This window comes from Rhagoletis pomonella, unplaced genomic scaffold, assembly GCF_013731165.1.
Source record: "Rhagoletis pomonella isolate Grant_MI unplaced genomic scaffold, Rhpom_1.0 Rhpom_scaffold_00005, whole genome shotgun sequence".
In the NCBI taxonomy this organism is placed as follows: Eukaryota; Metazoa; Arthropoda; class Insecta; order Diptera; family Tephritidae; genus Rhagoletis; species Rhagoletis pomonella.
This window is the reverse complement of record NW_023458559.1, coordinates 30,369,923-30,388,302: the sequence shown is the minus strand read 5'-3', so window position 1 is coordinate 30,388,302 and position 18,380 is coordinate 30,369,923. Positions and strand designations below refer to the sequence as shown.

Genomic DNA, 18,380 nt, shown 5'->3' with positions numbered 1-18,380 from the left:
TTTTTTTTTTGTATACTCCGATAATGGCCAAGTTTGTTTCCGTTGCTGCTGACAGACAGATAGGCGGAGGTAAGAGTCGCACGTTTGTGTCTACATACAAACATACTTACATGGTTATAAAGGATGTGGCATGACTCAAAAGCGTTTGCTGCATTAACTGATCCTCCTCCTTGCTGTACGTTTCTTTTTGGCGCCCGGATGTTTTAGCGCTTCTGCTTCTGCTTCTGGTCAGCAACGCTCGCGAAGACCCTTCCTTAGCAGACACAAACAAACATACATATGTACGTATAGACAGACCCCTCATTGACTTGCATACCTCCTTTTTTGCACGTTTAAAGTAATTAGCGCTAAAAATAAATGCGTCTGTTTCTTGAGTACTTGCACTCGCAATAACATACCTACCTACTTACTTACTTACATGTATGTATGTATATGTCTGTATGTACATATCTCCTGTGCTTTAGTAAAAAAAAGCAGAAAAAGTTAAGTTCATGATCACTTAGAAATCGCTTAAACGGTCGGTTTTGCTGTAAAAGGAGTTGCAGCTGCACTCAAGTACTACGTGATTTTTGTTTTTTTTTTTCTACAGAGAAATAGAAAAAAATTACGTGATAAGGGAGGCAAATAAATTGCAAGAAATTATATACAACATTAACAATGACTACAGCGAGAAAAAAAATGTTGCAAATTTGTTCTGCCTAGCGATAATTTATGTTATTTTCAACTACCTAAGCAATGTCAGTAAGATTAAGGAAATACAAAAAGATAAACAGGAATGATATAAGATAGTTATCTAGATGAAGCTCAAACCTGAAAGTTCCCCGTTTGACGTATTCTTATTCGAAAAGATCATACGAAGACATCTAAAATCAAGTGGATTATAGCTACTAGAGCTCTAGCCATCTCCTCACCTCCTGAGAACGGGGATATAAAGGGGGCCTATAGGCTTTGACCCGCTTCTCCTAATCCCATGTCAGCCTGCATACTACTGTGTACCGGGACACAGTAGAGTTGATTAAATTCTGTCGCAAATATTGTAGCCGTTACCGATTCAAGGACCTCAATCGCAGTTGGCCAACAAAGGAAATTTTTATAAATGTTGGTAGTTCTTGAATACGCGGCAGTAATCTGATGTATGGGCAGTCACATATTTAGTATTTGCTCTGAAGGTTTCCTCCACCAGCCCACAAAACCTGCAGTCTGTCCCTACAGAAAGCCTAATTTTATTAAAATAGAACCTTAACTTACAGTGTCCTGTCAAGGTAGCCAGGAAGAGTTCTAAGACGCTCCCGGCTAAGTTCAAGGAATCTCTCGGAGTTCTTCCTGGAAGGAGTTATGAATCTCTTTGATTGTCTCATTCCCTTTTTCTTACGCCAGTATATTCCAATGTTCATTTTGGAGCCGCTCTTCGCTTCAGGCACTTTTAACGTAGATGTCTACAGTTTGAGTGTCCAGAAGTGTTTTTGGTGTCGCTTGAGATGTTCGGCAAATCGATAACCGTTGTATGTATATGTTACCGGCCAAACCCGGTCTTAGGACAAACTAGTTTTGACTAGGCTAAACTAGATCAGGCGCCACAGTATTTTTGAGTAGAACTCCTTTATGCGTAAGCGGCTTTCGACCGCGCTTCAAAAAAATTACCCTCATCAGTCCAACTACCACTACGCAGCCCACAATATTGTTGCGTTCAACTTGATTAGCGTTAGACGGATGTATCAGATCTAGATAGAACAAGTTTCGCCCAGGAAAAACTAGTTTGTCCTAAGTTCGGGTTTGGCCGGTAACATATATAGACAATCGCCTTGCCCTAGTTCACCTTTAGATCCATTCGCTTTGTCTCTTGATAGGGGCAGAACAGAATTTTAGTCGATATCGTCGAAAGGCGCCAGTAAATATTATACGTTATTATGAAACGAAATGTTCTGAATTAAGCCGCATAAGATTTTCGTTTTCGGTGACGCCTAATAAAATCCTTGTTGAATATCTTAACCTTCTAACCGTCGGTTTTTCTTAGATTGGGTCAAAAAGACCTATTAATAATAACACTATCAATTTTTTTAGTATTTGTTTTACAAAATTACAAAAAAGCAATAAAAAATAAAAAATAAAAAAATTTGCTCTAAACTTTATGACATTTAAAAAAATTTTGGTTTTAGTTTTTTGTTTAATTCCGTTATTTTATGTATTAAATTACACCAAAATTTGCAACTTACCTTGATGAGTTAATACCGAAACTAAAAAATTTGGTCTTCAATTTGATCAAATTTTACTTAAGGTATACTAAATTTTTATATAAAATTATTTTTTTTTACGAAATTACGACATGCCTTATAAATTAGAACTTTAGTTGAAAAGTTTTCCTAAATCTAATCAAGTTTGGAATTTTGTATTTTTTTATATTTTACAAGACCAAAAAAAATGTCGCTTGTATAATTCCGTTATTTTTCTATTAAATTACAACAAAAGTACAACATAAATTATAAATTAATATTACAATTAAAAGAAAGTTTGCCTTAAATGTAAACGAACTTTAAAAATTGCTTTACATCGTTCTTTTGCTTAATTTATTTCCATTAAGTTATTTTCTTTACCATATAGCAACATGAATTATAAATTGAAATTTAAACAATTTTGTTTTTAGATTTTAGTTTTTTGTTTAATCCCGTTATTTTTTCTAATAAATTACCAGAATTTTACAGCATATATTATAAATTAATATTGGATTTTTTTTTTAAATTTTTTTATAAAATTTCAACCAAGCAACAACACAAATTATAAATTAAGGTTTAAATTAAAAAAAATTGTCTCTAAATAATTTTAAAAATTATTTTATTTAAAGTTTTTACATTGTTTTATTTCTTTTAGTAGGATATCCGACAACGGCACGACCTTCGCTCATCTGTTTAATGAATGAAAACTACTTTGTATGAAATTTAACGTGTTAGGAAATATTTCGCGAGTGGGTTGGCTGAAAAAATTCTGGCTCGGATATTTTTAATTAAATATTCAAAAATTGCCTATATATCTACCAATCGAAAGCATAAAGCCTATAGAATGTGTTATACAGATCAGTGAAAATTACAAATATTACTTACCTGTTGATACCTGCCAACCCGATAGGTAGGCCAAGAAAAAAATAGACAATCCAAGGTTTCACATTCTATAGGTTTAAAACTTTCGATTGGTATAACATTTGCTCATTATACAAATGAGTACAAAATTAAAAAATAATAATTTTGGAATATTTAGTTAAAAAGATCCTGGCCACGTTTCATAGAAAAAAATTTCATCCATTAAACAGATGGGTGAAGGTCGTGCCTTTGTCGGATCTTAGACTATTTGGTACTAGTGACAAAATGCGTTATAAATTAAGATTGAAATTAAATAAATTTGCTCTTTTATCAAAGTACCAAACTTGCGACAATAAGCAAAATTAAAACTAAGCTATAACAAGCTGCCAATGTGAACGGCACAATACCAAATTTGTTTAAAAGAGCAACCTCAAATCTTGAGACATAAAAAAAATGCAACATTAATAAATCAATGTTAACAATTCGTGGCACAAAAATAATAGCTTCAAAAAATTACAGTCCAAAAGTTGGAATTTAAAGTCATCAAAGCTAAAAAATAAACAGAATTACTACGCATACAATTTTACAAAAACAAAATAGCGAAAGAAGCTGCATCTTCGGTTGATATTCGTGCAACAACGGATTTCATGTGAAATTCAACAGGAAAAAAGTGTAAAAGCAAAAAAAGTTAATTCAGCAAAAAATCGCAAGCAACGTGAAAAGTGTAAAATATTTGCATTGTCTTATACATAGCTGCCTCATTGCGACAACGACGACAACTACGTAAGTACTTTCGTACGCAACAAAGAATGAAAATGTCGCAGGCATGTTAAAAAAAAGAGTTTCGCAATAAAAGTGTAAAAAAAATTTTTGCTGAGCAAACAAACAAAGCAAGTGTAAAGAAAGCTATAAAAAATTTTAAAAACAAAAAGACATGAGATTATAATCAAAAACTCACAAACGCAATTTGGCCAATACGTAATCGCCATCATCAACATCAGCAGACCCTTGCAGCAGCAGCAGCATACATTTTTTTATGTCGATGCCTCAGCAACATTAGTGATCGCGCGGATAGCAACATTGTATGCCGATTTACTTACATACTACACTGCATTGACTACTACATATATGGCAGCCAGGCAAGGAATATGTCAACAACGAAGGATAAAATAAATTTTCAAAATACCTGGAGCTGCAACAAAACGACTGGTCGCCGTTCTGGAAGTGGGTATAGCTGCAGTTTCTTAGGTAAAAATCACACACGCATACATACATTCATTCATACAACAAAAAAAAAATACAACATACCATCATGGCCACTTACATGCTACAAACATACATACATACATACATACATTGGCACTTTCATACTCAAGCTTAAAATCGGTTTTTATTGTAGTTTATTTTTGAACTTTTTTTTTAGTTTTTTTCCACTTTTGTATTTTTCATGCAATACTTGGGGTCATTTGAGTGGCAATTCGTCGCTGTTGCAGTCTTTCAACTTCCCTTCTTCCACGAATGCTTTCCTCGTTCACACATTTTTATATACCCATTCTCCATGCTGCAATGTCTCTGTGCGAAAGGCAAAAATGGGAGTGACTAAGGGCTTTGGATTGCGTTGACTTGGTCGCATACACCAAATCACACATGCAAACATAAAAGTTGATACATACATATACGCCCATTGCATTGCCTTTTCTACCTTTTAAGAATCTAAAGAGTCCTCGCTAGCCAGACAAATCGTGCTTTTTTTATAGCCAAGTTAATTTAAATGCAATTTCTTTAACCGTTCTGTTTGTTGTAGCATGTTGCACAGCATCCAAGAGTTGGTTGCTTGGCTAGCGTTGGCTGTACGTATGTAGGCTTTTTTAAGGGCGATGACGCACGCAGCAGCGTTGGCGGCGGCGCGTCCAAAAGACATTTTTCACATACCAAATTAGCGTTGTTAATTTTTTGGGCACCTTTTTCATGTTTGCGGCTACAGCGTTTCTTGCGTGTACGTACTAAATTTCTTTAAAAATTTCTGTCACATTTGTTGACATAATTAAGTTGTGTTGATAGCCATGAAGTTAATTTCCAATTTGATGTTAGAAATTGTGAGGTTTTCTCAATTCAGCATTTTTTAGTTGTATTCAGCACATGTAAAATGCATACGTTTTTCTTATAAAATTCAAAAGAAATACTGGTGGTCGAAAATTCTTATGTTTTCTCAATTCAGCGGCTTTTAGTTCCATTCAGCGCATTTGGAATATGCTCATATTAGTTTTATGGAGCAGGGAGAATCTAACGGGTGTAGCTATTTTGTATTCAGCTCAATATAGAGGTTTGGATTAAACTTTCTAAACGATTCATACACAATATTCGGCGAATTCAGCGCATGTGAAAATGTTATTTGTTGGAAGATACAAAAGATGCCAAATATTTGTATAACATTAATATTCAGCCCATTCAGCTCGTTACTCTCCGTGGTTTATGCTGTATTAATAACTAATAAAGGCAGCAAAAAAAGTTTTCATGCAGCTATATCGTATTCAGCGCAACAGAACGGATCAGTGCTTAATGTGCAATTTTTTAAATCCAATTTTGTTATGCCCAAAAAGCTATGCCTTTGCTTTTGGCGCCTTAGAAGAATTTTCAGAAATACATAATGCATCTGAATTTGGATGATCACCTAGTTTTTTTTCAGAGCCGTTCTTATTTTATTAGTCTAAGATAAATTAAGTTCTTAAGTATACACAGTTAAGGCACACTTTAATGTCCATTAAGCATAAACATATTGATGCTGACCAAATTTTGTGCAATTCAGCTTTCTTGTATGAATTCAGCACACACGTTGCAACAGTTTTATTTATTTTAGACACATTTTTGAGTACTTTAGCTTGCCTTACTTTAATTTAGGGCAGAAATTTGATAATTCAACTGAGTTTTAGTAGCTCTGGCTATAAATGATTTCACTTAGCACGCGTTATTTGAGTTCAGCGCACAAATTTAATGATTATTGTTTATTTTAGACGAATGAAATGCAATTCAGCTTAGGTTTGTTTTTAATTCAGCGGATAAGTTTATAGTAATTTCATTTATTTAAAGAAATTCATTTATAATTTAGCTGATTGCTGAGCTTTTATTTGTTTTTATTTAACATTTAGCAAACGAATTAGCTATTCAGCGCCAAAATTATGATATAATAGTGCATATTTTCAACAAATTTTATTTATAACTCTTTGAAATTAATATTTTAACTGGAAGTACTAGCAATTAATAGATAATATACATGCAATTTTTTAATATAACTGAAGAGCAAACATATTCAGCGCAGTCTTACTAAACTCAGCATAATTCAGAGTAATAAATTTCGCAACGCTCTACATAAAATCGCATCACCATATTTCCAAGAAATTCATTCAAATAACGCTTCAGTTTCCCATTATATTCAATTCACTTCAGCTGCCGAAAATGCAGAAAAAAATAAGTCCAAAATTAGACGCGCTGCTGAGCAGGAGCAGAGATAATACACAAATAAAGAATAAAAAACTCAGGAAAAATTCGCCAAACTCACGTTGTCCCAAGGCTATGAAATGCAAATAAGTATTTTTTGCTGCTTACTTTCAATAAAAAAGAACGGAGATGCATACGAACTATGTAGATATGTAAGTATGTGCACACATAGTTGTTGGCGTAGCAGATGAGAAACAAGCGCAGACCATTGTCTGCCACAAGGCGAAAAATTTACCAAAAAACACAGCAAAGTGCTGATAAAAAGACTATAACAATAATGTCTACAAGATACTTACAAACAACCTATTGCTATTCGTTGTTGTTTTTGTTGTTATTTTCGGTACTATTGTTTCCCTCAAGTTCTGATTTTGTTGTTCCTTGTCCCATCTTTGTACTTCGATTTCATTAAACAAGTTCTCGCATGTGGTTTTATTAAAAAAAAAGGGGTCCGCTGAATTTTGAACGATCACCCGAAACTGGTCTTCCATTGCAAAATTTTTTTGTGAGAGACAACAAAATATTATTAATTTGAGTTTGATAAGTTTTCAGGGGTTCAGTGTTTTCGGGCTTTTAGCACTCCATTGAGCTTATACAACTTATAGCTGAATAAAGTTTTCGTGACTTGGTTTTGTATACATATTTTAAAAACCTCGTAAGTAAAAAAATCTTCAATTGAGTGGCTCAGTATTCAACTGAAATAAACTATTTATTTAGAAAAATAATTTATTTGGGAATCGCATTACTGAATACCTCGAATTTTGAAAATAATTAATTGCTAAATTGCTGCTACTATTTCCGAATGCATTTAAAAAGAATAAAGTGAAAGTTCGCATACGTTCAGTTGCTGAATATATTTAAGAAGAATACAACGTAAACTTTGGGCCGCTGAATTGCTTGCAGTAGCGCTGAATAAAGCTGAAAATTATTTATTTGCAATAAGTATCGAGTTTTGAATAGTATTTTGTTCTGAATTGCTTCTTAGATTGCTGAATACATTTAAAAAACTATCTATGTATGTGTATGCTATGTTTAAGTTAATTAAGGACGAATTAATGAATTTTAAGGTAGCAGTGCATTATTTTTATTCTACTAATGGAGATAAATTTTACAGTATGTATGTATGTATACCAAAGCGTTACTTTTAGGTCGCTGAATTGCTATGAGTGGCGCTGAATATAACTTAAAATTCTTTTATTTTATAATAAATAATGAATTACATGACGGCAACAGCGAAACATACAAGGAAAACGTTAAGAGCGCTGAATAGGCTGAAAATCTAGTTATCGGATAGTATTATTCCAGCTGAGTGTTTCAATAAAAGATAACGAAAATATTAATTAAAATTTAACAGTTGAATTGCTTTAACTAGCACTGAATTGTTTTGAAGAATAATTCATTTGACAAAACGAGCAATCATTTGGAGTTCAATTGGAGACATTTTGAAGGATTGTGCTTTTTGAAATCGAATGGGAGTTTTGGACGCATTTCCGTCAAGCTTATTAAAAAAAATCCCACTAATAAAGTTAGGAACTTTATATGCGCTGAATTAGACTCGAAAGCTTTGCATGAAAAAATGGGAAAGCTATGTGTGTCTCACCACTGCTGAAACAATTACAGAAACTTTTTCAAGCTGAATTGCGCTGAATATGAAAAATTTTCGCTAATTAATCTTTTTCGAAGAAAACATGTACATTCTGACGTTGATTGAGCACATTGAACATGCTTAATAAAAATCCACTATGCTGAATTAAGAAAAATAGAGAGAGTTTGCGCGCTGAATTTCTTTAAATTTCTTGATATGTCAAAATACATACTTCTAACATACATAAGTAAATAAAAAAACTAGATTTAGCAGAGAAGCTAATATTGGCGTACTCTATTTGTGCTGAATGCTAAGCTTTTTTTTTTGTAATCTTCAAAAGCGCTTATTTTAACAAAATTTTTTATATCTATCGCTGTTAAATTACTTTAACGCAAACATTTCAACGCTTAAAATAGCAATCACAAATACCAGACGTAGCTGAATCCTGCAAAATATAAATTTCAGATCTTTGAAAAGTTTAAAATATCAAAATTCATTCAATATACATACTACAGATCTTTCAATAAACACTATTTCTGTTGCTTTTTGTAGCTTTTGGCGCGCTGGATCACTTTGAGTTGCGCGGAAAACAAGTTTTAACTGTTATAAAATAGAGAGAAAGCAAAAATTTTCATACTCTATTTACGCTGAATGCTCAGCTAAATTATTTAAAATCTTAAATAGCAACTTTTTCTAGCATTTTTTTGTATACTTTTGGCTGCTGTATTGAATAGGAAAGCAATTCAGCACATTGAATAACATACCAGGCGAAGTTGACGCCTTGCAAATTTCGCGCATCACTGATATTTTTGAAATCCAAAAGAAAAAAACTTTAAGCAAGCTGTGCGCCTGAGCAAACATAACACTTGTATAGTGGTGCATTGAAAGGAAGGGGAGATATTGCAACAACAAAATACTAAATATTGACTAATTGCAAATTAGCATAGCACATTAGGTACTTCGTCTTTGCGCCGCCACCCACCACCAGCAGCCAGCCTCTTATACCTCGGCTGCAAGGAGCAAAACTACCTGTTCGGCCGCTTGCGAGTTACGCACGCACGCATGTACGTAAGCAAAAATGATGCACGATTGCTTTTGCACAAACAACTGCCACAGCTGCATGGCATGCGTGTGCGTGTGTGTGGATACATAAATACGGGTATGCACGAGTACGTGCATATGCATGTATGTATGTAGATATGAAGTCGTCTAGTGGAGATATGAGTTGAGTGTTTTATGGATGCATTTTTAAGCTTAATTACACTTTTGCAATACGCAGCATGCATTCAAATGAATGAACATAAAATGAAAATAACAAAAACAACAACAAATCGCAACAAACTGCTTAATAAGCAGCCATTCAGCGCTTTCATGTTGCTGTTCGCAACATGGAAGGTGGGAGTAGCAACACTGCATATTAACTCGTTTTGTTCGCGACCGAAATCAAAAAGAAACGAAATAACAGCAGATGCAGTTGCAGTGACAGCAATGGCAACATAATCGCACGGACATTTAAATAAATTGCTAATATTCAACTACACGAATGCTCGGCTGACTGCTGACAAGCTACGATATTGCTTGCTGTGTCAATTGCTTGTTGCCACATGCAACATAGCGGTGTATACAGTGGCGTCGAGAAGCTTGTCGTCAGCACATGTTGACAAATTGTTTTTCTCGCACCGACTTTTTTTCCTCAAAGATTACTAGGTTTTTGTTTTTTTCTCGGAGTTTGTTATATTTTCTTTCTCTTATACTCGGGCGAGTGTTTTTATTCGCAGTTGATTGCTTTTACCACGTTGATCGGGTGCAAATGCTTAGCGGTGTTGCTTGTCTCGCTATGGTACATCTTTTCACAGCTTAAATGAGTAGTAAAAAGTGAGCAGTCTTCTGAATAACAACACAATCCAGTTGAGCTGTTTTCTCATTAACTATTTGCCTTTGAAATATAGGAGGAAGATTTCTCATGCTATAAACCGTCTCAATCACTGCAGTTTCTGTGAAATCACCATGCATGCAGTAAGTAATCTTATAGAACAAACAGTTTTTTTTATAGATTTCACTTTAAGCAACATTTTGCAACTTCGCTGAATTGGGCTGAATACGAAGATACGGCGCTGAATTTCGCAATTAAGTGCCACAATAATCACTAAATGCCTTAGTTTATCGATTCGTATAGTTTAAAACAGCAAATGAGTGCTGAATTCACTGAAAATATCATAAAAGAAAACAACTTCTTCTCTATTTAATTTTAAAACACATTTGGGAAATAATATCATGCCATGATTATACGCCTTAGTTTATCAATCCAAATCAAGTCTGAAATTGTAAATTTGCGCCTAATTCATAAAAAATTCAAAAGTAAAAGTTTTGAAACATGAAAAGAATTATAATACATAAGTAAGTGAAATTCAGGCGCTGAATCGGGAAATAATGTGCTGCTACTAACATTAAAAAACTTAGTTTATCGATTCGTATAGTCTGAAACTGTAAGTGAGTGCTGAATTCATTGAATGTTTTAAAAATCCTAACACGTTTTAAAGCCCTTTGATAGATGCTGAATTATACTAAAGTGCGCTGAATTCATAAAAAAATAAAAAATATAAAAGTGAGTTGCATTTAATTCTTTATAATAAATTTTCTTTAATGGGACATATTAAAATTACAGTCAACACAATCCATTAAGAAACACCAAGTAGCCCTTAATGAGCATTAAAATCCTTTAGCATATGGAGAACAAAATATATTTAATAACCAACCAAATCTTAAGCCTTCAGAATCGTTTGGCTTGAGTATTTAAATCATTAGAAGTGGGAAAATCAATATGTATCGTATACCAAAAGGATGGCCACTACTAGCTTTTATTAAAAAATACAAAAGATACCAAATATTTCTCTAATTTTAATATTCAGCGTTTGTTATTAATATTTCTTTGCTGTTAAAAGGCTAAAGAGGCACTGCACATTTTTATGCACGAAAAAAAGAATGGTGCTGACTTTAGTCACATCTGATTTTCACTATAACTAGTTCAAAATTAATATTCTTAGCTGAACTGATGTGAAAACAAGTAGGTATTAATAACTAAAGTGTTAAGAATTTCTAAACTTGTTTCAAAGACTTAAATGCAGTTTAAACAACGATGAATTAGTTTACAATTACGCTGAATGCACTTATGCAGTAACTAGACATACAATGGCATATTTTAAAGATTGCTGGATAAAGGCTGAAAGTTTTCGGTACGAATTTTAGCGTCAAGCAGTAGAAGAATACGCGATAAAAACTTTAAAATACAATATCTTTTATAAAAATACTCAGCTGAATACAAATGGAATTGAGTACAATTTGGGATGCAAATGAATGCTGCGCTGACGAGGTATTAAAGATTTAAATTTTCTGTATTCAATCTGCACTTTTTTAATAATCACTTGCGCCGAATAGTTTCCAAAGCTTGCAATTTCAAACAACATAAGCATACAATAATAGTAATCTCGTGAGCAACTGTGCTGAATAAGTATTCAATATGCTGACTGCCATTTTATAGTGCTTTTATGAAAATGAAGGTTAATCGAACATAAGCTGAATTCCTTCAAAATATATTAAGCCAGTAATGATTACATCATTCATGATAGTTTATACTAAGTACGTGAAATAACTTTTTTATTTATTTTCTTAATCATTTTTAAATTTTTACTTCCATTTACTATACATACATATGTACTCGTACGCACATTAAGATACTCTTCAGGCCGCCACAATAAAAAATGCAGTCACAAAATCTGTTGGTCTGTCCATATGCCTTTGTATGAAACTTTACTTGCTGCTAAAAATAACCTATGCACACTCAAATAAACGCTTACTCGCAAAATCGCAGATTGAAATGTTGAAACTTTATATTGAAATCCCATTTTAAATACCCAAAAAAAAGAGTATACATATGTACTACATATACATACATATATAAATAAGTCTGAAGAAGTAGAAGCTTTCAAAGCAGCAACAAAACGCGCGTTACCCAGTTGCCGAGCAGGTAATAATCCAATGTTTGTTTGCATTCTTATGTGCCCACACATGTTTGTATGTATTGGTTCGTATGTACATTAGGGTGCATCACTCTCAATTAAATTTTTACACATTTTAAGATTTACGTGAATTGCACTGGTTTGAAAACACCTGTAAAACTAGAGTTTTTTTTATAAATGAAATTAGTTTTAAAGAGTATTTTATTAAATTTTATCCACGTAATCAAAGTAATGAGATTTTTGGGGTTGTTTTCACATCGGTCCATTGATGTAAATCGTAATATTTTTTCGAAATATTTTGGCGGAAGTCTTAAATTAATTTTATAATTCTGTTGGAAAAACCGAATTTTTTTTGGTGAGGCACCCTAACGTACACACACAAATTTTGTATAATTCTATTGCATTCAAGTTGGGCCATTCTTGGTACTAAGTTTTGCTGGCTCCTAAGCCTTTTTTATCATCCAAGCTTACAATTCGATGTATTCTGCGGCTGTTTGGCTGGACCCAAAAAATAAAAAGAAAACAAATGAATAAAAATTCATATTGTATTGTAGCGAAGAATATGTATGTATATCCTTTGGAATGGTTGCATATGCTGCTCCTTTAGTTGCTTGGAGCGTCTGTTTCATTTTCGAAGGTTTTTTTTTTATGCTGGTGTTAAAAAGTTTGTTGTGTATCTCAAAATATTGGGATCCTCCTTTTGGGCAGTGATGAATGTGGCTGCCTGGCCGAAAGTTTGGCAAAGTTTTGCTGCGATGGGAGCAAAATATTACCACATACAGGGTGATTGAGGTTGTTCCAAAAAATTATTGTAGATTTTATAAAATACTGATATTATTGTGATTATTTGGGGAGAATCGCCGGTAAACGGATACTATAGATATATAATATATATATACAGTGCCGGGCAAAAGTATTGGCAAAGAGAATTTTTCGCAATGTATGCCAAGTTTTTAATAACTAATACTAATTTGCCGCTTTCAAATCTCATTTTTTTAATTCTAGGTATGCAGTTTTATAGCCCATTCAATTCTAGTGTATTAAAGTGCAAGTTTGAAGTTGCTAAAAAATCTAAATTTTTTTTTGTATGGAAGAAAATAAAAAAAAATTGCCAAAACAACACTGAATTTTTCTAAAAAATTTGATTTGAAAGTTGCAAATTAGTACGCATTTTTATTGAAATTTCCTGTGCTTAGCTCACAGTTAAGAGATTTTATTTTTATATTTTATGTTGTAGTATGAACTATATTTTTATAAACAATTTTCGAAAAGCAATTAGAATAAAAAACTCGGCATAGATTGCGAAAAATTCTCTGTGCCTAAATTTTTGTCCGGCACTGTTAACATTTGGTGAAGTACGATTAGGAGAACTATTGTGTCCTCTTGTGAAATTTGCTTAAAATAATTTTTGGTATATATTGCACTCGCATTTTTTTCGATATTTTAGATAATTTTTTTAAAAATAGATAATTGAAGAAATTAATTTGGCAGAACGTTTTTCCATAATTCACAATGATTTTCAATAATTTTTTAGTTTTATAATTTCTTAATTTTTTCAAAATATTTTTTTAAGTAAAAATTAATTTTACATGTAAAACATTCGTAAAAAATATTGAAAAGCTTAAAAATAAAATCTTTGAATTTTCTATGTATCTAGTTGTATAAAAAATTGTAATTTAACATTTTTAAGTTGTTGATTATACCTGTATGCCATATTTCCACACCACGTCCCTCGTAAGTACAGCCGTTAAGACAGATGCTGAAATTTTTTTAAGCTTTATTTGATTGACCCCTCAAAACCCGATTTGTGCTACAAAAAAAAAAGTTTATTCTTTATTTTTTGTTGCATCTCGCTTGCATGTTGCAAAATTTATGACTGTCAGTGATTTTGTGTTTTTTACTTACTTACGAGTTTTCGACGTTTTCTTGCACCTTTTCCATATTAAATTTACATACACAAACAGATAGATATTTATTTATGTACGCTGCTTTGCCCGCCTGCCTGCCTCAAGCACGATTCAACAACATGCCAAAATATAAATTATTACCCCGCTCAAACATATTTTACCATTTGCATTGACCGCTGTAACATAAAACGACGCTGTAATAAGAAAATTGACTACTCAAATTCTCGTCTTCAAGTTTTATCAACCAGCAAAAAAAGGCAGGAAACCCATAAAAAAGTATTGGCCGGCAACTTGTATACCACTTACTACTTACCTAAAATTAATGTGCAATCGGCAAAATGCAAAAAAGCAGCGAAATTATTATTTATAAGCTCAGCTACCACAGGCAGTTGCAATGTATGGCTGTTTGTATGTATATGTTTATATACATATGTACATATGTATGAGTTGTATGAACATACATATGGCTGCAAAGAAAAAAATTTCGCACCAAAATTTAATTACACAATCAAAATGCAGAATTTAAAAAGGGGCAAAAAAAAGTAGTAGTTCAAGAATGCAATGTCTGTCACATTTGAAATTTGAAGACTTCTCTTTTACGGTATTACATAAGTACGTATGTATGTATCTGCATATAAGGAAGTACATACGTACTAGGGTGTTCGATTATTCGACTTCTTTTGCAAAACCAGTTTTCGAATTATTCGAAAAATGTCAATTTGAAAAAAAAACGGTTCCCAATTTTGAAATTAAGAATAAACCAGGAAAACCGGGCTTTCTTGATGACCAAAATTACAATAAATCTATTAGCAGGGAATTTAGCTTTTATTTAGAAAACAACAAAGGAACAACAAGTTTGAAGGGAAACAAATACAAAAATGCGTGAAAAGTTAATGTTACATTTTTTAAATTTTTTGGTGGATTTTGATCATAGTCAAAAACCGATTATCCGAACTAATGATTGCTGACCCGACTCGGATTACAGGAGTGTTTCACCATATATGTTTCAATAAAAGAATTCAGAAAATTTACATTAAATTTTATGAGGTATATTTTGATTGTTTATTTTATGTTCTATTATTGTTTGTTTTTAAATTGCAGATTGCAGCACACACTATCCTGAATCTAAATTTAGCTCGAATGGTATGCGATTCTATTCCTATACTTCGTTATAATAACATTTCAATTGGCATATAAATTAATTATATACAATAAACCGGTTTATTCGATAGCAAAAGAACCGGATTATTCGATATCCAAAAAATCAAGATCTCAAAAAACCGTCTGAAAATCTCCCACAAAATCGGTTTGATAAAACCGGGTCAATCACCATAATACGTACATATGTATGTATAATTTTTTAAAATTCATGCTGCCAGGGTAATGTAATCTCTTCACCACATACATGCGCATTCTTTTTAATGGCTGTTCATATGTACATACATACATAAAGTCAATCAATAAAGTTTAGGTACAAACATTTTTTTAGAATACGAGCAACTGTTTTTAAATCTTTTTTCCGGTAATTTTCATAAAAATATGGTTAATTCTACAACAAAATCCCCACAAATCAGATTACCAAACCTTGTGGAAAATTAATGAAAATTATGCAAATTTTCATTAAAATATTGCACTTTTTAATTACACTCTTTCGAAAAAAATTGAGCATGCACCATTGATTAAAAAGTGCAATATTTTAATGAAAATTTGCAGAATTTTCAATAATTTTCCACAAGGGTTGGAACTCAGATTTTTGGGGTTTTTATTGTAAAATTAAGCATATTTTTATAAAAAATTAGCGAAAAATAAGATATTTAAAAAAACAGCTGCCCGTATTTCAAAAAACTCTCTGAACGTAAACTTTATCGATTGACTGTATGTGATATCGAATTTTCATGCTTACTACAAAAATATTTCGCCGTGTCCAATTAAGAAACCCTTTCTCACACATATTTATGTATGAACATATGTACATATCGACATATTGTACAATATCTATATGTATCAATTTCGCTAAATATTTTTGCACTTTGTACTCAAAGTAATAAAAACTTTCGCCTTCCAATAGGAATTCATTGAGCAAATAATAAAAAAGCATAAGTATGAGCAAATCGAACAAAAATAGCAAATACTCATAGTATGTGTGTACATAGATAAAGCATAAAAAATAATAACAAAATGTATGTAAGCAAAATGAAACATTCACACAGTTTACAAGCGGCGCAAAAATATTTTATTATCTTAGCGTTATGCGCGTGCGTATCAAAAGTGCGAATCTTTTCTACATTTCATACAATTATTACATAGCTCACATACTTAAATGTGTAGGAATGAACATTAGGGCGGTCCAAATAAAAATTTGTAATTTTAAGCTCCACTATTTAGGATTTTTCTAACTAAAAAAAAGAACTCCCGTAATGATTGTAAAAAAAAAATATTTAGAACTGCTCAAAGCCCGTGAAACTTTTCACGTATTTTATATGGGGAAGCCACTTTCGTACAAATTGTATAGAATTCTTGAAAATCAATATTTTTCGATCGGAAAACTCCTTTTCTATTTAGGAGGCTTCCAATATTTTAACCAAATCTTTTATTTTATAATTTTTAACACTAACGATTTTTTATGGATCGCCCATATCATTTTTCAGAATTTTTTGGGGGCCTGTAAAAATAGTTAATATCAAAAAATGGTTAAATAAGCAATTGGGCATTGTTATAGGAAGTCGCTTAATGATCTAGTCCCATCGAAAAATGTTGATTTTCAAGAATTCTATACCATTTTCACACATTTAACATTTTACACTTTTTCTTACCGCATATATTTTTGGACCACCCTAATGTATGCACATATGTACATCGTGTGCGTTGGAACTATTATAGTAATTGGTAAGGAATTCAGTCGCCAATTGTTGCTGATTGCTCATATCTGCACTCGAGAAAAATCATTCACAAGTCAGTGAGTGCATATCTATGGAAAAAAGTATGATACAGTGGCGAGCGTATTAATGGTGCATAGTCGTTTCTGAATAAAAACAAATATGAATCACGAAATGGTAAAAATTGGTCTTCCAAAATTTTATTACCCATTCACTTTAGCTTAGCTTACATTTTTATTTTAACTGATTGAGTTAAGTTAGCAGTTGGGTTATAGTACCAGCATTGATAAGGCTTTGCCCCTTTGGCTCAGAACCTTTAGCAGAATTCACCAATCTCCTTCTGGCTAAAAGAGCCATAAATGCGGAAGGGAGTGGCGGCGGAGGAAAACAGCCACCAGATATATCCCTAAGTGTAATAGATAAATACAGATGCTTTATATACATAAACATATACTGTAGTCGTTAATCGCCAATCCACCACAAAATGCTATGGTTCTCTTCATAAAAAAAAACCTTCGCTGAAACTTAGATACTTGGTAATCGTCTTTGATAGAAACTTCCTGCAAACAGAACTCGAAGGGGAAACCTTTGCGGCAAATTTCAAGCACCCATACTATTCAATATCGACTCTGGTCTTTCGAATTCCAGACCACTGCAGTGCATTTAGAGCTGAAATAACTGTCATAAAGTAGGCCGCCTTGTGGCTAATCAACTCAGATCTAGTTCTCCGCAAACTCTTCTCATGAAGCAGGCAGACTGCTGGCATCGTGCAAGATCTGGCTTCAAGCTTGCTAATAAAAGGTAGCATGCTAAATCTATGTCCGCGAAGACCCACAAATAGGGCACAGATTTGACAACAACAGAACCAACGATCTTTTACAATTGTAACGCTCTCAACTCTGAATGATAATGGGGATCATTATGAGCCATTACCTTATAAGACCGCAACTCAACCGAAAGGGCTTTCCGGCGAATGCCTACTGTCGCACCAATAATGACGATGACTTAGGCGTCATTATCTCCATTGGTTGTGCAGCTATCAGTATTGCCCCTTAGGCTCTCATTGGACTTATTCATGAGAGTTCTGATCTACCTGACAGTTCCCACTATGCTTGGTCCCATAAATGGCTTCGGCCCAATTGAACGCTGCAAACAATCTCTGTGCGTCAATTCATCAGCCACAATGTCTCGCTAACCACATGATTCCAATATCGTTCCATCTTGCAACAGTATTTTCCCTCAACTTACATTCTTAAAGAAGTACCAGTGATTCTCTAGGTCTTTAGAGTAGCTTTACCATCACTACAGATCCTGATTGATCCAATCTGCTATTTTAAGTATTGCAGACTTTCAATTGAAAGATCGTTGATACCATACCTAAAGCAAAAAAAAGTGGGTGAAATTACAGCCCAGATGTCGTTAAGCTCCAGTAC

At 33.0% G+C, this 18,380-nt stretch overlaps 1 protein-coding gene across 1 annotated transcript in view; it reads left to right on the top strand.

Moving 5' to 3' along the window:
* Positions 1–18,380, top strand: part of LOC118740064 — an 806,655-nt gene that overhangs the window by 594,693 nt on the left and 193,582 nt on the right. Inside the window, exon 2 of the mRNA XM_036471558.1 lies at positions 3,591–4,295. Within this exon, the coding sequence (XP_036327451.1) occupies positions 4,220–4,295 (76 nt within the window). The 5' untranslated portion in view covers positions 3,591–4,219. The remainder of the gene's footprint in view (positions 1–3,590; positions 4,296–18,380) is intronic.